This window comes from Pygocentrus nattereri, chromosome 14 (genome assembly GCF_015220715.1).
Source record: "Pygocentrus nattereri isolate fPygNat1 chromosome 14, fPygNat1.pri, whole genome shotgun sequence".
NCBI lineage: Eukaryota > Metazoa > Chordata > Actinopteri > Characiformes > Serrasalmidae > Pygocentrus > Pygocentrus nattereri.
Window position 1 is genome coordinate 9,195,146 of NC_051224.1, and position 21,629 is coordinate 9,216,774.

At 39.2% G+C, this 21,629-nt stretch overlaps 2 protein-coding genes across 2 annotated transcripts in view; one reads left to right on the forward strand and one right to left on the reverse strand.

Moving 5' to 3' along the window:
• LOC108412652 (myosin-4-like) overlaps positions 1–21,629 on the forward strand; it is a 23,327-nt gene continuing 1,698 nt past the window's right edge. Inside the window, exons 1-35 of the mRNA XM_037544968.1 lie at positions 1–204; positions 2,011–2,154; positions 2,294–2,450; positions 2,564–2,591; positions 2,854–2,962; positions 3,039–3,131; positions 3,220–3,283; positions 6,827–6,925; positions 7,015–7,118; positions 7,199–7,337; positions 8,125–8,243; positions 8,350–8,499; positions 8,648–8,818; positions 8,898–9,204; positions 11,077–11,150; positions 11,245–11,332; positions 11,437–11,554; positions 11,642–11,765; positions 12,883–13,019; positions 13,147–13,402; positions 14,840–15,082; positions 15,182–15,358; positions 15,437–15,582; positions 15,666–15,756; positions 15,848–16,237; positions 16,338–16,464; positions 17,161–17,279; positions 17,361–17,557; positions 17,641–17,824; positions 19,762–19,927; positions 20,047–20,171; positions 20,264–20,572; positions 20,649–20,852; positions 20,962–21,087; positions 21,187–21,357. Of these exons, the coding sequence (XP_037400865.1) occupies positions 1–204; positions 2,011–2,154; positions 2,294–2,450; positions 2,564–2,591; positions 2,854–2,962; positions 3,039–3,131; positions 3,220–3,283; positions 6,827–6,925; positions 7,015–7,118; positions 7,199–7,337; positions 8,125–8,243; positions 8,350–8,499; positions 8,648–8,818; positions 8,898–9,204; positions 11,077–11,150; positions 11,245–11,332; positions 11,437–11,554; positions 11,642–11,765; positions 12,883–13,019; positions 13,147–13,402; positions 14,840–15,082; positions 15,182–15,358; positions 15,437–15,582; positions 15,666–15,756; positions 15,848–16,237; positions 16,338–16,464; positions 17,161–17,279; positions 17,361–17,557; positions 17,641–17,824; positions 19,762–19,927; positions 20,047–20,171; positions 20,264–20,572; positions 20,649–20,852; positions 20,962–21,087; positions 21,187–21,357 (5,460 nt within the window). The remainder of the gene's footprint in view (positions 205–2,010; positions 2,155–2,293; positions 2,451–2,563; positions 2,592–2,853; positions 2,963–3,038; positions 3,132–3,219; positions 3,284–6,826; positions 6,926–7,014; positions 7,119–7,198; positions 7,338–8,124; positions 8,244–8,349; positions 8,500–8,647; positions 8,819–8,897; positions 9,205–11,076; positions 11,151–11,244; positions 11,333–11,436; positions 11,555–11,641; positions 11,766–12,882; positions 13,020–13,146; positions 13,403–14,839; positions 15,083–15,181; positions 15,359–15,436; positions 15,583–15,665; positions 15,757–15,847; positions 16,238–16,337; positions 16,465–17,160; positions 17,280–17,360; positions 17,558–17,640; positions 17,825–19,761; positions 19,928–20,046; positions 20,172–20,263; positions 20,573–20,648; positions 20,853–20,961; positions 21,088–21,186; positions 21,358–21,629) is intronic.
• Positions 15,472–21,629, reverse strand: part of LOC108412647 (myosin heavy chain, fast skeletal muscle-like) — a 25,906-nt gene continuing 19,748 nt past the window's right edge. Inside the window, exon 39 of the mRNA XM_017684763.2 lies at positions 15,472–15,541. Within this exon, the coding sequence (XP_017540252.2) occupies positions 15,512–15,541 (30 nt within the window). The 3' untranslated portion in view covers positions 15,472–15,511. The remainder of the gene's footprint in view (positions 15,542–21,629) is intronic.

Here is a 21,629-nt window from a genome sequence, read left to right on the forward strand (position 1 = left end):
ATGAGCACTGATGCTGAGATGGCTATCTTCGGGGAGGCCGCCCTGTACCTGCGCAAAACCGAGAAAGAGAGGGTTGAGGAGCAGAGCCGACCCTTTGATAGCAAAACAGCCTGTTACGTGTACGATGACAAGGAGCTGTACGTGAAGGGGACCCTTCTGAGCAAAGAGGGCGGCAAAGCCGTGGTCGACAGTGAGGATGGCAGGGTACGTCAGCAACACATCATCTGTGAACAACAGTAAAAAGACAGCATGACTTCAGCGCTGCATTACATAATATTTTTGTCAGAAATGAAAGAAGCATCCTAAATACACAGAGTGGATACAAACATTGTTTGACATCATCTTTATGCAAAATGACAAAGTTATCTTGTCATCTTGCTGATTTTCCAGAAAGTTTTATAACTTACACTCAACTAACTAAACACAGTAGAGAGTAGAGAGGTAAAGGTGTCAAAAATACAAATGAATTTCCATGGCACTCTTCAAGTTAAAAAGCTTAAAAAGTCATTCCATTGTTTTTAAGTATCAAGGAAGCTCAAACCAGTAAACTTTATACATCAGTCAGGTGATACATTATGACCTAGTCCTTATTTCTACGCTCATTGTCCATTTTATCAGCTCCACTTACTGTATAGGTGCACTTTTTTTGTAGTTCTGCAATTGCAAACTGTAGTCCATCTGTTTCTCTGCATACTTTGTTAGCTCCCTTTTACCCTGTTGTTCAGTGGTCAGGACCCCCATGGACCCTTATAGAGTAGGTACTATTTGGGTGGTGGATTATTCTTAGCACTGCAGTAACACTGACGTGGTGGTGGTGTGTTAGTGTGTGTTGCACTGGTCTGAGTGGATCATATATAAATATATGTAATTTAGATGTACACACATGCGCACGCACACACACACACACACACACACACACATTATATATATATATATATATATATATATATATATATATATATATATATATGTGCGCGCGTGTGTGTGTGTGTGTATATATATATATATATATATATATATATAAGTAAATGGCTGGGTAAGTCAGTAGCCCATCATCACATCATCATAGTCTACAAGAAACAAACTCTTCCCAAATCACCAAATAATACATTGGAAATTCTTGCATCGATTTGACCTAATACCAGTAAGACAATTTCATATGCATGTTACTCCATCTTCAGTCTGTATATTATGTTCCTCAGGGGAGCCTGGCACTTTTCTGCATTACTTTTGTTTTCGTTCTAAGGTCCTTAATTTCTGGAATCAGGTTGCCACCGATCTTACAGTCTTACTGGACCATGATGTTCCATGCTCAGCATCTATTTTTCTTTTAAATTATTTTTCTTCTCTTAACATTTCAGCTCAGCAGAAACGACTGTTGCCCTGTACTTTGACAGCTGCAAATAATTGTTGGTCAATCGATGGAGTACTCTACTCACTCCATCTCAAGATGGCAATAGATTTTGTCTGATTTTATTTCTTTGGAGCTTTCAGATGCTTGTGTGCATGGTGCTCAGTCAAGAACTCTGGTGCTTGGAAGAAGGCGCTCCAATCAGTGGAATGTTTACTAGGCCCTTGCTGGAGTTATTTATTTGTTTTTGTATTTTAGGAGGAGGCCCGTTATTTAACCTACACATATATCTATGTATGTTTATTTATTTATTTACTTGCTTACTTATTTACTTTCTCACATTTGTTCTCATGAAGCTATGATACGTATATGCGTATGTAGGTGTATGTATGTTTTTAAATGTACTGTCCGAAACACAACCAGGATGGGGAGGTGGGAAGGGAAAGGGGATGTTCTGTGTTCTTATGGTGCATGCATGCATGTATGCCAACATATAAGTTAAAAGACAATAAAACAATTGTTCACAAAAAAAGGAACAAACTCTTTAAATTCTGGAAAAAATTTGTGCAAAATTTCTGTTTATTTGCTGAGTTTATTTATTTACTTGCATGTTTACTTATTCAGTGCTTCATTGGTTTCTTTATTTATTCACATGCCAGAGTGTGACTGTCAAGGAGGACCAAGTCTTCCCAATGAATCCTCCAAAGTTTGATAAGATTGAGGACATGGCCATGATGACTCACCTCAATGAACCGTGTGTGCTGTTTAACCTCAAAGAGCGCTACGCAGCATGGATGATCTATGTGAGTCTTCACTGTACAGTGATGCACTATACAGTAGTCCTCATGAAGATTTTACATGTGTACTCTTTTGTAGTCTCATTAAGCAGCTTTAACTGTGACATCATTTTAAAAAGGTGCTGTTTCTAATTTCGTTTGACAGACCTACTCTGGACTTTTCTGCGTGACTGTGAACCCCTATAAGTGGCTTCCAGTCTACAACCCAGAGGTGGTGGCTGCATACAGGGGAAAGAAGCGGATGGAGGTTCCTCCGCATATTTTTGCCCTGTCTGATAATGCCTATCAGTTTATGCTTACTGGTATGACCAATCAGGTGATATTTTTCCAAACTGCTTTTGAAATAGATGTGAGCCAAAATGACTATGATGTTATATGCATGTTATATTGTGGTGTTGTATTTTATATCTGGCAGATAGGGAGAACCAGTCTATTCTCATCACGTAAGAACCTTTTTTGTTTATTTGTGACTCCTTGAACTGTTGACCTATTATTTGGTAACAATTAATTACTTAACTACTATGACACCAATATGTAAGTTATATAGTTAAGTGTAAAGTGTGAGTTTACATACAGGCCGCTAGGATTAACTAGATATTATTATTATTATTATTATTATTATTATTATTATTATTATTATAGAGATAAAAACAATACATAATTTTTTATAAGTCAACAGTCTGCTGTGGGTTTTGTCTTTCCCAGTGGAGAATCAGGTGCAGGGAAGACTGTCAACACTAAACGCGTCATCCAGTACTTTGCGACAATTGCTGTGTCTTCAGACAAGAAGAAAGAGTCCCTCAGCAAAATGAAGGTGAGCGCTGGACAAGTTGGTGCTGTTATTGCTTTGACTTGTGGTCTCTTATCCTGGGATTAATGTTTTATTTCAGGGCACCCTGGAAGATCAAATCATCCAGGCCAATCCTCTCCTGGAGGCTTTTGGGAATGCCAAGACTGTGAGGAACGATAACTCCTCTCGCTTTGTGAGTCGAGACAAAAATTTGCAAGCTTTCAAATGTGTAGTACATCTTAAAATAGACTTCTAATGCAGCAGCACATGTTTCTCTCCAGGGTAAATTTATCAGGATCCACTTTGGAACAACAGGGAAACTGGCATCAGCAGATATTGAAACTTGTGAGTGTCTTGTTTTTTTAATCTCTGTATTTTAAACTGTGCATTATAATACTAGTGAGTTGGCAGTTTATTACATTACTGTGCCAGAGAGACCACTTTTCATTTATTTAATTTTAAAATAAAATCAAGCAAGCAAGCAAAGTTTATTTATGTAGCGCTTTTTAAAACAGCTGTTGTCACAAAGCAGCTTTACAGAATAATCAGTATTACAGAAAGAAAGAAAAGAAAAATCCAGGTCCAAGCCCCCGTGAGCAAGCCAGTGGCAACAGTGGCAAGGAAAAACTCCCTAAAAGAGGAAGAAACCTTGAGAGGAACCGAGACTTAGAAGGGGAACCCATCCTCCTCTGGTCGACACCGGATAGCAAACATTGTAACTATGAAGTGTTATAAAACAAGGTGGGGAAAAAAACAGAAAGTAGTAGCTAATTTGATTAGTTTATGATTATGCAGCAGCAGCAACAGTGATGGTCAAGCCGATGGCTGGTGAGCAGTGGCACCCAATCAGGGCAGACGGGCCAACAGCATCAGACGCACAGGGTGGGCAGCTGTTCAACTCGGCAAAGAATCAGAATCAGAATCAGAACAGAATCAGTTCTGTAAAGAGTGGCTGACCACAGATTACAGTATAACAGAGCAGCAGAGACTCCAGCAGGTCTAGATCTGACAGGGAAGACTAATTACCAAAGGCTTGACTATACAAGTAAGTTTTTAGCCTAGACTTAAAGACTGAGGCTGTGAACATTAACAAGAAGATTATTCCAGAGCTGGGGGGCTTTGAATGAGAAAGCTCTCCCTGCTGATGTAACTTTATTAATTCTAGGTATGAGTAATGAGCCAGCACCTTGTGATCTAAGTAGGCGTGATGGTTCATAGTAGGAAGTTCACTCAGGTACTGAGGGGCGTGTCCATTTAGAGCTTTATAGGTCAGTAATAGAATTTTATAATCAATGTGAAATTTAACTGGTAACCAACCAATGTAAGGTTGATAAAACTGGGCTAATATGGTCAAATTTTCTGGTTCTGGTGAAGATGCAGCATTCTGAGCTAGCTGAAGCTTGTTGAGGCTTTTGCTGGGACAGCCAGACAGCAGGGCATTACATTAATCTAGCCTTGAAGTAATAAAAGCATGAAGTAGTTTTTCTGCTTCCTGTAGAGATAATGCATTTCTTAACTTAGCGATATTGCAGAGATACAGGAAGGCTGTTCTAGTGATATTAGTTATATGTGCATTGAAGGACAGATCAGGGTCTATCACGACGCCAAGATTTTTAGCAGATGAGCTGAGCAACTGAGAAATTGTTAAGTTTAAGAGGTAAATTAGATTAGTTAAATTAGTTTGTTTCTAGCTGCTTTTGGACCAAGAAGCAAGACCTCTGTTTTATCCGAGTTAAGTAAGAGAAGGTTACTCAACATCCAGTCTTTTATGTCTTTTCCACAGTCTTCAATCTTGCCAAGTTTGATTTTATCATCCGGTTCGCTTGATATGTATAAGTGAGTGTCATCAGCATAGCAGTGGAAATTTATACTGTGTTTACTGATAATGGTGCCCAATGGTAACATATAAATTGTGAATAATATAGGCCCTAAAACAGAGCCTTGTGGAACACCATACTTTACTTTTGCAAGGACAGATGATTCACCCTTTATATTAACGAAGTGATAGCGATCAGTGAGGTAGGACCTGAACCAGGAAAGAGCTATTCCTCTTATCACTGCAAGGTTTTCCAGTCTATCTAGTAAGATAGCGTGGTCTATTGTGTCAAATGCTGCGCTAAGATCAAGTAAAACTAGCAGAGACACATTTCCTTTGTTAGAGAATAATAAAAGATCATTTACAATTTTTACTAGTGCTGTTTCTGTACTGTGATGTGGCCTAAAACCAGACTGAAATTTTTCATATAGATGATTCCTATGCAAATAAGAGGTTAATTGTTTTGCTACCGCTTTTTCCAAGATCTTAGATATAAAGAGAAGATTCGAGATATGTCTATAATTTGATAAGTCGCAGGGATCAAGCTTAGCTTTCTTAATCAGTGGTCTAATTACTGCAAGTTTAAAAGTTTTTGGAGAATAGGCTTGGTTATGTCTGGTAAGATTTCCTTGAGTAAACCTGTAGGAATCAGATCTAAAATACAGATAGATGATTTTGCTCAGGATCTAGACTGGCATTATATGCCAGCAGGTTTGTAGAGTTTAACTGTGCATCCTGAATTTTCTCTCAAATTGTTTTTAGTTTTTTTCACTAAAGAAATTCATAAAATCATTGCTGCAATAGACTAATGACATCTGGGGTTCAGTAACTCTTTTATTCTCTGTTATTTTAAAAATTGTGCTAAAAAGTAGTCTAGGATTATTCTTATTGTTTCTATGAGAGAGGAGAGATAGGCTGAGTGTGCTGCAGTAAGAGCTCTTCTATAGTCTATAAGGCTCTCCTTCCAGGCGGACTGGAACACTTCTAATTTAGTCAGACGCCATTTTCGCTCTAGTTGTCTGGCAGTCTGTTTCAAAGCTTGGGTATGATCATTATACCAAAGGGCAAGATTTTTCTGCTGTACTATTTTATTTTTTAATGGAGCCACATTATCTAGAGTAGATCAAAAAGTATCCTCTAGGCACTTGGTCAAAATATCTAACTTGGTAGGGTTAGATGGACAGCTGATGGCAGTCAATGGCAGGTAAGTACAAGTGATTCATTTTTTCAGGGGATATTTCAAAGTAGATTATATATATAATTCACTTGCATAAAGAAGGGAAAGTCATAGAAAAAAACATCAAAAACAAAAACAGAATTTTTCAAAATGGGGGGTTCAGAAACTTTTTCAAAGATACAGCGACCGTACAAAACTTGGTAGACCACCAAAACTGTCACCTTCAGATAAACAGTAGAAATAGGAGAAAATCAAGCTTCATTCTTCCTTCAGAGATGAAAAAACACTCAACACTATCAGTCTGAAAAGACTTATAGCTGTCAAAAAGCCACTGAGAAAAGGAAATGGACAAAAGGAAGAACATTTGCTAATTAAACAAAGAAGCTGCTGGTGTTCTGAAAAGAATGCACTGACCATGGTCTAATAAAAGGCAAAGAGTGGACAATAAAGAAAATTTTAATGTTTTAATTATTTGCCGTCTGTTGTTTGCAATTTTCTATTGAATATATTTTCTGCATTTTTCTGTGACTTTGATGGCCATTTTGACTGGAAATTAAATAAATTTAGTATGTACAATTTGTTAGTTTCCAGTGGACAGCGACCACCGCCACCGCCAGATATTCTTTGGGACCAGGTCAGCAGTGGTTGTTGAGTTAACTATTTCCACTGATGAATGGACTGAAGGCTAACTAACAAATTTTACTGCAACATATGGGCTATAATCAGTAACTGTTTATGCATAAAGTGCACTTTACATGGAATGTAAATCTGATGAAATTGCCACTGTGTTTAGGTAGACAGTAGGGTTACATAATCTGACAACTTACTGTATATTTTGTGCTATGTTTAGTAACTTGGTTTCCTTTTTCTTTATTCTGTTTATTCTGAAATACAGACCTGCTTGAAAAGTCCAGGGTGACATTTCAGTTGGCTGCTGAGAGAAGTTACCATATATTCTACCAACTGACTTGCAACAAGAAACCAGAGCTCATAGGTAGTAGTCTCATAAACATACACACAAATGCATGCACACACTCAGGCAGACATAATTACCTTTACATGTGTCCTTTTCTTATCTTTCAGATATGCTCCTTATTACCACCAATCCATATGACTTTGCCTTCATCAGCCAAGGAGAGATTAGTGTGAGGAGCATAGACGATGCAGATGAGCTGGTGGCTACTGATGTCAGTCAAGATAAGTCGACTGCATAATTAGATGGTGCTCATTTAAACATGTACATTGATCAACATTCTTTGTTTTTAAGGAAGCCATTGACATCCTTGGCTTTACTTCCGAAGAGAAAGTTGGTATCTACAAGCTGACTGGAGCAGTGATGCATTATGGCAACATGAAGTTTAAGCAGAAGCAGCGTGAAGAGCAGGCTGAACCTGACGGCACTGAGGGTACATACCACATCCATACATTCAAACTTCTTACATGTGTACAACACTAAGCAAAAGTCACAGACTGCCTTATTTAATTTCTCATCAAAAAGGCCATTAGGTACAAGTTATTCATTTCTCTGATATGTCTGAGGAAGTATAAGATGAGCCATTTTTATAAGGAAAGAGAAAGCCAAAGGAAAATAGATCAGAACAGTTTACACTCTCTGAAACTGAAGTTCAAAAATGTATTGAAGATATAGAGAAAATGGGACTCCCAACAACTGTGCAAGACCTGGTAGACCACCAAAACTGTGCTTAAATCTTTCATCTCCGTGAGCAAGAAGTCTGCAGGTGTTTCTACCACTGTGAGAAGACAACTCAACACTATTTGTCTGAAAGGACATGTAGCTGTTGTGTTCCTTTTCTGTTGCTGAGAAACAGAAAGAGACAAAATAAGAAGAAAACTTGCCAATCAAACGAAGAAGCTGCTGGTGTTCTCTGCAAAATGGACCGGTGTCCAGATTTCAACATCACTAAATGAGTGGGATTATCTGGATTGTGAGACTTCTTAGACTTTGGACGTCTGAAAAAATGTCCCTGCAGATTTCTTTGAAAAGAAAGTCTAGCAAAAAGACTGGAGGTCATAATAAAGGCGAAGGGTGGAAACACTAAATACTGAAAACAAAAAGATATTATAGTCAGTCGTTGAGTCTTCTGTGACAAATGAAGGGCAGTCTCTGACATTTGCACAGTAGTGTAAAGTAGTTAAAAACACTGATGTGATGTGAATTTATATGATATACAGAGGCAGATAAAGCTGCTTACCTGATGGGCCTGAATTCATCTGATCTCCTGAAGAACCTCTGTTACCCCAGAGTTAAAGTGGGGAATGAATTTGTCACGAAGGGCCAGAATGTGCAACAAGTAAAACACAAATCTTATGTACTTCAGCCAGTGTTTTTCAGTAATATCAGACCAACTGGCCAGTGCTGTTGTACCAACTAATGCCAGTGCTGATGTATCATTTCAGGTGTATAACTCAATTGGTGCCCTTGCCAAGTCTGTCTATGAGAAGATGTTCTTGTGGATGGTTGTGCGCATAAACCAACAACTGGACACCAAACAACCAAGACAACATTTTATTGGGGTCCTTGATATTGCAGGGTTTGAGATATTTGATGTAAGTTTCTTATGCCTTATATTTGCATCTTAAAAGTTTTATTAATAAAAAGTATTACATGCATGTTCAAATGCTATTCCCAACAATTTTCCAGTCTGTGCTCCATCGTCGAACTTTTTTTTTTTTTACATCTCTCATCATAATCTAGTTCAACACACTGGAACAGTTGTGCATCAACTTCACCAATGAGAAACTGCAACAGTTTTTCAACCACCACATGTTTGTCCTTGAGCAAGAGGAGTACAAGAAAGAGGGAATCGAATGGGAGTTCATAGACTTTGGAATGGACCTGGCTGCCTGCATTGAGCTTATTGAGAAGGTACACTATGATACTATAGTACTTATAAGTAAATTTCTATAACCGTTGCAGATCTTGACCAACTGGTTTTGTCCAACAGCCAATGGGCATCTTCTCTATACTTGAGGAGGAGTGTATGTTTCCCAAGTCTACCAATACTTCCTTCAAAAACAAGCTCTATGATCAACATCTGGGCAAGAACAATTGCTTCTTAAAGCCCAAGCCTGTGAAAGGCAAGCCTGAAGCACACTTCTCCTTGGTGCACTATGCTGGCACTGTGGACTACAATATCACTGGCTGGCTGGAGAAGAACAAAGACCCTCTTAACGAGTCTGTTGTACAGCTGTACCAGAAGTCATCCGTGAAACTGTTGGCGCTGCTGTATGCAAGTTATGCTGGAGCGGATGGTAAATGTGCACTTCACTCTCCAAATAATCCAAGCTGCTGACCGTGAAGCTATTTGCATGCAGGAAACATCCAAGAATAGTTTTTCCTCACAGGTCCTTCTGAGTGCATAGTGTAAACATTACATTAGATTACACTCATTAAAAAGCCTTCATTTGCAGGCCTATAAATTTGATGACCCCACAAATTATATGCACCACATGTGGGACCAGCTTTTGAAACACATATTACACTAAACAAATGACACTAGATTTTTTTTCACTTAAGGTTTGATACTTTGATGTACATTTAAAAGCAAATAAGTAGAAATACAAACAGGGAACTTGTACATCTAATCAAGTACTATTTTACCAAGGGTATTTATACTTTCACTCAAATATAGAATTTTATATATAATCTATAAAAATGATCGCCTAAGTTTGAGGGCATCAAATCCTCAAATGAAGCCCCTTCAAGGCATTATGTATGGGATGTCGGTCACTTCAGTTTAAGGTCCCATATGTCAATACAATATTTACTTTCTATATATATTATATATATAATATTTACTGGCATAATCAAGATAAGATTAGACTTCATTGTCACTGTAGTTATACAATGAAACTTTGATTGCTTGGTAGCTCTCAGAGAAACCAGTGGCAATTAATAGAATACATACAGCACTAAAAGCATACAGGTATGAAGAGTTATTTCACAGCAGGTATTGCACAAATTTTAATAATAATATTTACAGTCACTGGCGACCTGTCCATCCTGTGTATCCTGCCTTCTGCCCGAAGACTGCTGGGATAGGCTCCACCACCCCCCTGCGCGACCCTGACGGAGAAGCGGCTTGGAAAATGGATGGATGGATGGATGGATGGATGGATGGATGGATGGATGGATGGATGGATGGATGGATATTTACATTCAGTGTGCAGCTTGGGAAAGCTGGGGGGAATAAGACAGGCTGGTCTGTTTGCTGACTGCAGTCTTCAACAGCTATGAGTGTGTGTTGGGAGCGTGTAATGGAGGCTACCGCCCTGGGGAAGAAGCTGTTCCTCAGTCTGTTAGCGCATGTCCTGAATCTATTGCAATCTGTGACATGGTTGGGCTGAGTCCTTGATAATGTTGCTAGCCCTCTTACATAGGTGGCTAGCATAAACTGTATCCAGATTTGGGAGCTTGGTTTCCACAATCCTCTGTGCAGTCTTAACTGTCTGGGCCAAAATTTCTCCAGTTCTCTGCAGTACAGCTAGGGTACCACACTGTGATGCAGTAGCAGAGAATGCTCTCTGTTGTGCTCCAGTAGACATTTACTGAGAGCTGAGAGGGGAGTTTGTTTTTTTTAAAGCTTGCTGAAGCAGAGAAGCCTCTGCTGAGCTTTCTTCACCAGGTGGGAGGTGTTAAGGGTCCACATCACACCCCTTTGTGATGTGGAGTCAAGTATCGCTTTATATGTTATTCAGTGTTTATTCATGTGTTATTAAGTCCTCATTTAGGTAGCTTTTGAATAAGGTGTTACCTTATAATCTGTAGTGCAGCCTTGCGTCTCTCTGCCTCATCAGTTTGACAGAATTAACAATTTTGTATACCTTTGTTTTTTGTCCATCAGTGTTCTCTCATTACAGTATCCAGAATACTTTATGCAAATGTCATACATCCACATCCATAAATACAGATGTGGTATTTAGCTTCCTACCAGTAATGTTAGCTACACCAAAGAGCCTTTCGAGAATTCCATCTACCTTGAAGATGCCTCATCAAAAAGGGGTATTCCTAATCTCTAAACTGGAAAATCTTGCTCTATAGACAGTCCATACTGTGGTACATCCACCATAAAACGTAGAAATGAATCTTTGTTGCTGTGTTTCTCTGACCTATGGTTGCTATAGACTCGAGTGGCAGTGGCAAGAAAGGAGGAAAAAAGAAAGGAGCATCTTTCCAGACGGTCTCTGCTCTTTTCAGGGTATGTGTGGCACTGATATCTTCATTCACAGCTCATAAATATTTATCCTTCTGCAACAGAACGTCATGAATAATTTATCGTTCTCTATTCACAGGAAAACTTGAACAAGTTGATGTCTAATCTTAGAACCACCCATCCTCATTTTGTGAGGTGTTTGATTCCAAATGAAACCAAAACCCCAGGTACAGAGTGGAGTGTTCTAAAACCCTGAGAACTTTGAGAAACATCAGGCAGGCTCAGATTAAGTTTGTCCTTATTTCCCAAACTTTAATGTTTTTGGAAACAGGTGTGATGGAAAACCATCTCGTTATCCACCAGCTTCGCTGTAACGGTGTACTGGAGGGTATCAGAATCTGTAGGAAGGGCTTTCCCAGCAGAATCCTGTATGGAGACTTTAAACAGAGGTAAGTCAATCAATTCATTTCTGATTTCTGATGGGATGTATTTAATGAATGAGGGTCATCAGCATCAAAGTTGGCCCTGGGTTTCAGGTACAGGATCCTGAATGCAAGCGCAGTCCCCGAGGGCCAGTTCATGGACAATAAGAAGGCTGCAGAGAAACTCCTGGGCTCTATTGACATAGATCACACTCAATACAAATTTGGACACACAAAGGTATTGCATCCACTTGTAATTTAGATTCGGTATTACATTTATATTGCAAATAATAAATGAATGTCAGCATGAAATTGCTAATGAAATGATAAACAAAGCTTTTAGAGCATTGACATAAAAAAAACAACAGGCCACAAACCTGTCTTTTAAAACACATTCATTACCTTTATGAACATTACATATGAAGACCAGTGAATCTATACATAGGTTATTGTGGATAGTGAATAAAATGGCTTTGTAGACATTGTAACACCCAGTTTCTACATGTGTATACAGTGCTCTATTTTACAACCCAGTCTAAATGACGTCAGCTTCAATCATCAGCTAAGTTATACAAACATTTTGATCTACTGAATTTTGATCTATTGAAAATCTATTGAATTTCTCCTTAAATACGATAAGCATAAGTAACACACAAAAGATCTAAACATTAGTCCAGTTTATACTTAAATAAGATTCATGAGGGAATGTATGTTGGAGCAAATGCTTAAAGTTATACTTTGCAATTTTAAAACAACAAAGTGATACTTAATTTGCTATAAAGCTGATTTTAGGGGTTGAATTACCTCCTTCAGATTAAGACAGTGCTCTAGACATGAGATCCAATCAGCATTAACCAGCTTATTTCTGTTGTCAATAATAATAATAATGATAATAATAATGACAACAGTATATCACTGTTGTCAGAAGAAAACCTTGTATTTCTTTTTTTGATGATTTTCAGTTTTTACCATAATTTGAAAAGGCCTGTTGCTCTTTACATTGTGTGTAAATTTCATGATGAACCAAAAGAAACAGCCCAAAATTACTTGGGGGAAAAGTCTGGTTCCATTGGCTTACATTAAAAGTAAAATTTTTTCCTTCTCCTGTAAAGTTAACATTTTGGAGATACAAGGTTTTGTTCCGACAACAGCGATATACAAACAGTATATGTTATAAATATTGGATGGCTTTGTTTAGATTAGAGCCTTACCTGCATGGAAATCCTTGGCCAATGGCAACATTTCTCTGTCTACATCTGCAGATAGCAATTCAGATACAGATATTTTGGATGTATTGCTTTTTAAATGCATTATTACCTCAAGCGTTAACTGAGCTATGATTTCTTTCCCTGCAGGTGTTCTTTAAAGCAGGTCTCCTGGGGGTGCTGGAGGAGATGAGAGATGAGCGCCTGGCTCAAGTTGTCACCAGCACTCAGGCAGTATGTCGTGGATACCTTGTAAGAATAGAGTACCAAAAGATGATCGCCCGAAGGTATTACTTTAGAATCGCTTCTGTAAAACACAAAAAGAGAATATAACATCTCTTTTTACCAGTAGCAATTTTCAGAGGTGAATAGTACTCACGGGAATTTAACTTATCATATTCATTTTTGTGAAAGGGAGTCTATCTATGCCATCCAGTACAACATTCGTGCCTTTATGAATGTGAAGCATTGGCCTTGGATGAAGCTGTATTTTAAGATCAAGCCTCTCCTGAAGAGTGCTGAGTCGGAGAAAGAGATGGCCCAGATGAAAGTGGACTTTGCTAAATGCAAGGAGGACCTGGCTAAATCAGAGAGCAGGAGAAAAGAGCTGGAGGAGAAGATTGTCTCCATTGTACAAGAAAAGAATGACCTACTCCTTCAAGTTCAAGCGGTAAGTCTATTTAAGGGCAAACAAAAATGACACTGAAAAAGAGGAAGGCATTGAATTTATTTTATTCAAATGCATGCATAATTTCGACATGAATAAAATACACTCACTGGCCACTTTATTAGGTACACCTTGCTAGTAAAAGGTTGGACCCCCTTTTGCCTTCAGAACTGCCTTAATTCTTCGTCGCACACTTTCAACAAGGTGTTGGAAACGTTCCTCAGAGATTCTAGTTGGTTATTTGAGTTCCTGTTGCCTTTCTATCATCTGGAACCAGTCTGCCCATTCTCCTCTGACCTCTCACATCAACAAGGTATTTTCGTCCACGCAACTGACCGCTCACTGGATATTTCCTCTTTTTCGGACCATTCTCTGTAAACCCTAGAGATGGTTGTGTGTGAAAATCCCAGTAGATCAGCAGTTTCTGAAATACTCAGACCAGCCCGTCTGGCACCAACAACCATGCCATGTTCAAAGTCCCTTAAATCCCCTTTCTTCCCCATTCTGATGCTCGGTCTGCACTTCAGCAAGTTGTCTTGACCACCTCTACATGCCTATATGCATTGAGTTGCAGCCATATGATTGGCTGATTAGCTATTTGCGTTAACAAGCAATTGTACCTAATAAAGTGGCTGGTGAGTGTATGCTACATTACACTTTGTCTTCCAGGTTTTTACTTACTTTTGGCAATAACATGTAGATGTAATATATTTTTATTCATGTGGAAATCAGTACATTTGAATGAATTACTTTTTTAAATACACTTAAAGGTGAATTCCACAGATTTTTCTAAATTTCTGAGTAGTAAAAAAAGTCATTCAGAGTATTTTGATATGAAATGCTCAACTATAGATAAACTAGATACACGTGCTGATAAGAACCAGTCGTAATACAAATCTACAGTGCAAATGTAGCCATTTTATTTACTGTCCAAAATAACCAGTAAACATATGTGTCTTCTGAGTCTTTATATGTTGATTGTTAATAGTACAATAATGGAAAATCTGAAAACATGGATACTGTTTTGCATTTAATTGCCTACATGCACCTCTCCACCATTGAGATTTATATACATTTTACAAAAGTTGTAATAACATTTTCTTAAAAACTATCATAAAACAATGTCTCAAGCAGAAGGTCATGTATTTGTAATAATTTCATGTTATAACTTCATGTGATTAAATGTTTCAGATGTCTGGTTCCTATCACCACCACTGTGAACAACTGTGACTTTTCTAGAACAAGGCATTTTACATCAAACCAGTCTGAAAGACTAACATCCTTTGCTGTAAACATCTATTTACATCTTATCTGTTTAATTATTCAGAGTTTCCCTCTAAATAAAACTGATATAAAATGTGAAGCTCATAGTGTGCAAATAGATATTTAGACATTTCTACAAAAAGGAATGTCAACTGGCTGTCTTATATGATCTTAAAGGAAGCAGATAATCTGATGGATGCAGAGGAAAGATGTGAGGGACTGATCAAAAGTAAGATCCAGCTGGAAGCAAAGCTAAAGGAGACTGCTGAAAGACTGGAGGATGAAGAGGAGATTAATGCTGAGCTCACAGCCAAGAAGAGGAAACTGGAGGATGAATGTTCTGAGCTGAAAAAAGACATGGACGACCTTGAGCTCACTTTGGCCAAAGTAGAGAAAGAGAAACATGCCATGGAGAACAAAGTGTGTTCCCTCTGTTTCAATCAACTTATGATGATGTTCACTCATATATTCCAGTGTCTTAATTTTTAATTGTATAACATTTCAGCTTTCACATTTCAGATGAAAAACCTTACTGAAGAAATAGTCTCCCAGGATGAGAACATTTCTAAGCTGAATAAAGAAAAGAAAGCTCTGCAAGAAGCACATCAGCAACTGTTGGATGACCTTCAAGGAGAAGAGGACAAAGTTAACGTTCTCACCAAAGCCAAGGCAAAACTGGAGCAACAAGTTGATGATGTGAGTAGATCTTTTAGATTTTTTTTCAATTAACTTCATTAATTCAATGTTTTTAATTCACTCACCTGTTAATCCTAGCTGGAAGGATCTCTGGAGCAGGAGAAAAAGGTTAGGTTGGATCTTGAGAGGACTAAAAGGAGGCTTGAGGGTGACCTAAAACTGTCCCAGGAGTGCATAATGGACCTGGAGAATGAGAAGCAGAAGTTGGATGAAAAACTGAAGAAGTAATGGTCTAGCAAATATCCATCTTGCAATATTTTCAAAGTCATATTACATTGTCTAAACCTTTCTTCTACCTTATGATTAGAAAGGATTTTGAAGTGACCCAACTGCAGAGTAAAATTGAAGATGAACAGTCTGTTGGTGCTCAGCTGCAGAAGAAAATTAAAGAACTTCAGGTAACACATGAATTAAGGTAGAACAGTAATTAATCTATCACAGATCACTAAATGTTATGAAGAAGAATCATCACATTTTCCCATTCCTTAGGCTCGAATAGAAGAGCTTGAAGAGGAGATTGAGGCTGAACGCACTGCCAGAGCCAGGGTGGAGAAGCAGAGAGCTGACCTCTCCAGGGAACTTGAGGAGATCAGTGAGAGGCTGGAAGAAGCTGGTGGAGCCACAGCAGCTCAAGTTGAGTTGAACAAGAAGCGGGAAGCTGAGTTCCAGAAGCTGCGACGTGATCTTGAAGAGTCCACTCTGCAGAACGAGGCCACTTCAGCTGCACTGCGTAAGAAGCATGCAGACAGTGTGGCAGAACTCGGGGAGCAAACTGACAACCTCCAGCGAATCAAGCAAAAGCTTGAGAAGGAGAAGAGTGAGCTGAAACTTGAAGTGGATGATCTGTGCAGCAATATGGAGACCATTGCCAAATCAAAGGTATTGTATCATGAGACAGTGTCTGTGTTTTTTTTTTTGTTTTTTTTTTTTACAGAATAAGCATTTAGGAACATCATTAAAGACTGAAATGTTTCTGAAGGTCAATCTTGAGAAGATGTGCCGCTCTCTGGAGGACCAGCTAAGTGAAGTCAAAACCAAAGAGGAGGAGCACCAGAGACTCATTACTGATCTCACCAACCAGAAGGCCCGACTTCAGACAGAAAATGGTAACACCGTACAATTTTTTCTTGAATAAATTAGAATAAACAAGATGAGAAATCCCCAATTATCCCCTTGGACTCTTTGAACATCTCAAATTCAAAATTCTGGGGGTCCCTGAAAAAAAATGGCATTCAAAGAGATGTCATTATTACTGTGGTTAAATTCAACCTGCTCTACCCACTCAATGGCAAGCTTCTGATGTGCTGGTCTGCCGCAGGGCACAGGTACTGCTGACAAGCTTTCAGAGCTTTAACATGCTGTAGTATTATTCAGATACCTGAGTGAAATTTTCCCATTTTCTAAACACAACAGGAGAGGTATGGAATTAAGTGTGAAAAACCACATTATAATTTAAACCTTTCACAATCCAACATATGTAGCTAAGATAGCATGCTAACTTTTTGTTATTAATTTTGAAACCAAGCTGTCACACTCAAAAGTTTGTCAGATGTAACTGAAAAGGCTTGGGCTGTTTTTTTGTTTGTTTTTTTTGCTGCCATTGCATCTAGCATTAGCACCGCTATGGCGAGTGAGTTGGTGGTCAACAGAAGACCCACGCCTTTTTGCACACTAAGTTTAAATAAATGTTTTTTGCATGTTACATATTGTAGAATGGCCTAACCAGTGTTGCCAGCTCTTATCGGTATTCAAATCAATTTGAAATTGCACTGTGGCCAACACCTATCATTGCTCACATCAAGGTGAAATGTCACGCCAGCTTGAGGAGAAGGACTCTCTGTTGTCTCAGTTATCCAGAGGCAAACAGGTCTACATCCAACAAATTGAGGAGCTAAAAAGGCAGAATGAGGAAGAAATTAAGGTGCGATGTAAAAAAAATCAAACTCTTTGAAATCTGAGAAAGTGTTGTGTGTCTGTATGTTAATCCCACCATCAATTACAGGCTAAGAATGCCCTGGCCCATGCTCTGCAGTCAGCTCGTCATGACTGTGACTTGCTGAGGGAGCAGTTTGAGGAAGAGCAAGAGACCAAGGCTGAACTGCAGCGTGGAATGTCCAAGGCCAACACTGAAGTGGCTCAGTGGAGAACCAAATATGAGACTGATGCCATCCAGCGCACTGAGGAACTTGAGGAGGCCAAGTAAGGCTTAGCATAACAATGTAACCGAGGGCCTTGCATATACTACAGCTGTTAATATAAAATGTGTATGCCAATCTTCTCAGAAAGAAGCTGGCCCAGCGACTTCAGGATGCAGAAGAAGCTGCTGAGGCAATTAACTCAAAGTGCTCCTCACTGGAGAAAACCAAGCATAGACTGCAGGGTGAGGTGGAAGATCTGATGACAGATGTGGAAAGGGCTAACTCAGCTGCTTCTGCACTGGATAAAAAACAGAGGAACTTTGATAAGGTACCAAAAAATCTCCTGGTTCAGGGGTCAATCATCAAAGGTTTGGTGAAAAATCTAATTTACACAATTTTCTACTTATTTGAGATGAAGACAAACAGCCAAACATGTTTAGTGTCCAAATTTTGCTTCTTTACTTAGACTAACAAACATTAAAAGCCGATAAAATCTACAGTATACACTATATTTCCAAAAGTATTTGCTCATCTGCCTTCACACACTCATGAACTTGAGTGACATCCCATTCTGAATCCATAGGATTTAATATGATGTCGGCCCACCTTTAGAAGCTATAGCAGCTTCAACTTTTCTGTGAAGGCTTTCCACTAGGTTTAGGAGTGTGTTTATGGGAATTTTTGACCATTATTCCAGAACACTGATGTTGGACGAGAAGGTCTCCACTCTAATTTATCCTAAAGGTGGTCTGTCGGGTTGAGGTCAGTGCAGGCCAGTCAAGTTCTTCCACACCACACTCGCTCATCCATGTCTTTATGGACCTTGCTTTGTGCACTGGGGCACAGTCATGTTGGAACAGGAAGGGGCCATCCCCAAACTGTTCCCATAAAGTTGGGACCATGAAATTGTCCAAAATCTCTTGGTCTGCTCAAGCATTAAGAATTCCTTTCACTGAAACTAAGGGGCCGAGCCCAACTCCTGAAAAACAACCCCACACCATAATCCCCCCTCCACCAAACTTTACACTTGGCACAATGCAGTCAGACAAGTACCGTCCTCCTGACAACCACCAAACCCAGGGTCATCCATCAGATTGCCAGATGGAGAAGCGTGATTTGTCACTCCAGAGAACACGTCTCCACTGCTCTAGAGTCCAGTGGTGGCCCTTTACACCTCTGCATTTGACGTTTTGCATTACTCTTGATGATGTAAGATTTGCATGTAGCTGCTCTGCAATGGAAACCCATGCCATAAAGCTCTCTACGCTGTTCTTGAGCTAATCTGAAGGCCACATGAAATTTAGAGGTTTGTAGTGATTAACTCTGCAGAAAGTGCACACTATGCACCTCAGCATCCGCTGACTCTGCTGTGTCATTTTAAATGGCCTACCATTTTGTGCCTGAGTTGCTGTCATTCCCAATTGCTTCCACTTATAATACCACTAACAGTCGACTGTGGAATATTTAGTAGTGAGGAAATTTCACGACTGGACTTGTTGCACAGCTGGCATCCAATCACGGTACCATGCTGGAATTCACTGAGCTCCTGAAAGCGACTCATTCTTTCACTAATGTTTGTAGAAGCAGTCTGCAGGGCTAGGGGCTTGGTTTTATACACCTGTGGCCATGGAAGTGATTGGAACACCTGAATTCAATGATTTGGATGGGTGAGTGAATACTTTTGGCAATATAGTGTAACTTTATAAAACAAAACTATCAAATTATAAAAAACTACAAAAAACTATAAAATGACTAAAACCTCACCTTTTTGCTGAACACTAAGGGCACCCATTATATTCAACAGGTATTGGCATGTATGCAGACATCTAGTTACTACTGATTATGTTTGAGCACTGTTTCTGTTTATAATTACCTGTTAATCTTGAATTTTCAAAGGTGTATGGTATATGTTTATAAACAGAAACAACAGAACTTGTGAACGTAATTTAGTGTCCACCAACATGAAACAGAATCAAATACTGCAGAAAGTATGAATTTGGCACAACAGTTGCCAAGTCTTTGCGACCTTAATGGTGAACTGGATGCCGTTTGAATGTGTTGGGAGAAATTTTGGGATGCATTTACAGAAATGATTTGGGTGACTGTTAACTTACCTAACAATAGAGAGACAATAGAACAGAATAGAATAGACAATAAACAGAAATAGAGACAACTATATAAATTAGATTATTCACTGAAATATTACACTAATGTAGGCATATCTATTGTAAAACATTTTCATTTTCATTTGTTCTTATTTTGTAGATCCTGGCAGAATGGAAACAAAAACATGAAGAGAGCCAGGCAGAGCTTGAGGCAACAATGAAAGAAGTTCGTTCACTGGGAACTGAAAATTTCAAAATGAAGAATGCTTATGAAGAATCTTTGGAGCAGCTGGAGACACTGAAACGTGAAAATAAAAACCTACAACGTATGCTATTTTTCTTTATCCAGACTCTTGTTAAACTGTTAGTAATGTTTATAAGTGTACATGTTTGAAATATGCTGTAAAAGAAGAAGCAATGATAAATTCATATTTTGCTTGTTTAGAGGAAATCATGGACCTCTCTGAGCATCTTGGGGAGACTGGAAAAACAATCCATGAACTTGAAAAGTCAAAGAAGCAAGCAGAGCAAGAAAAATTTGAAATCCAGACCACTTTGGAGGAGGCTGAGGTTTTTTCCACTGCTGTATATTTTCCACACCATTTGAATATAACTAAAGTCAACTGTAAAGGGCAATGTATTCTTTTATTGCCATTGTTCAGGCTTCCCTGGAACATGAAGAATCTAAGATCCTTCGTGTTCACCTGGAGCTGAATCAGGTGAAGAGTGAGATTGAGAGAAAGCTGGCTGAGAAGGATGAAGAAATCGAGCAGCTGAAGAGGAACAGTCAGAGAATCATAGACTCCATGCAGAGCACTTTGGACTCTGAGGTCAGGAGCAGGAATGATGCCCTGAGGGCCAAGAAGAAAATGGAAGGAGATCTTAATGAGATGGAGATCCAGCTGAGCCATGCCAACCGCCAGGCTGCTGAGGCCCAGAAACAACTGAGGAACATTCAAGCTCAATTGAAGGTTTGAAGATTTCAAATTTCTTCTCATACAAACAATATTTTCCTGCAACAGCTAACTTCAGCTCTTCACTTTAAAGGATGCCCAGTTGCATCTGGATGATGCATTGAGACAGAATGATGACATGAAGGAGCAGGTGACTATGGCTGAGCGCAGGAGTGCCCTGATGCAGGCAGAAATAGAGGAGATCAGGGCGGCTCTGGAACAAACCGAGAGAAGCCGCAAAGTGGCTGAGCAAGAGCTGGTTGATGCTACTGAGCGTGTCCAGCTTTTGCATTCACAGGTACTATACTTTTGTTTGGAAAGCAACTTGAATTGCACTTGTTCATTTACTCAAGTAATACTGTAGTGTTCTCCTTTTCACTCTAACTCTTCCACTTTTGCCCTTTCAGAACACCAGTTTGATAAACAGCAGGAAAAAACTGGAGAGTGACTTGACTCAGATGCAGAGCGAGATGGAGGACAGTATTCAGGAGGCCAGGAATGCTGAAGAGAAAGCCAAAAAGGCCATCACTGATGTAAAACATCCATTCTAACTATTATTAAACATTCTAACTTTAACCAAGCAGAAACTAAGGTGGGTCTTTTTTTCAATATTTCTTTCATTTTATGGCAAGGCTGCCATGATGGCAGAGGAACTAAAGAAAGAACAAGATACCAGCGCTCATCTGGAAAGAATGAAGAAGAACCTGGAGGCCACAGTCAAAGATTTACAGCAACGTCTAGATGAAGCTGAAAACTTGGCCATGAAGGGTGGAAAGAAGCAACTCCAGAAACTGGAAACGAAGGTACTGCATATATAGTGGCATTCTCAGTTTTGGGCTTCCACTTCTTGGTGTTGGAGTCATCTGAAGCTACCTGACAGGCTGCCTACAGCAGTAGCTAGCACACTACATGTCAGAGGGCAGGATACGCAGACGAGAACAGGAGCAGCACAAAATGTGCCTTGATGCAACCACTGTACGCGCCCACATTGCACCAGAATTTAACATTTGATTTATTAAGTGCAGCTTGTCAAACTAACTGCTCAGTCGTGATTGCTGCCATTGTTATAGGAAGT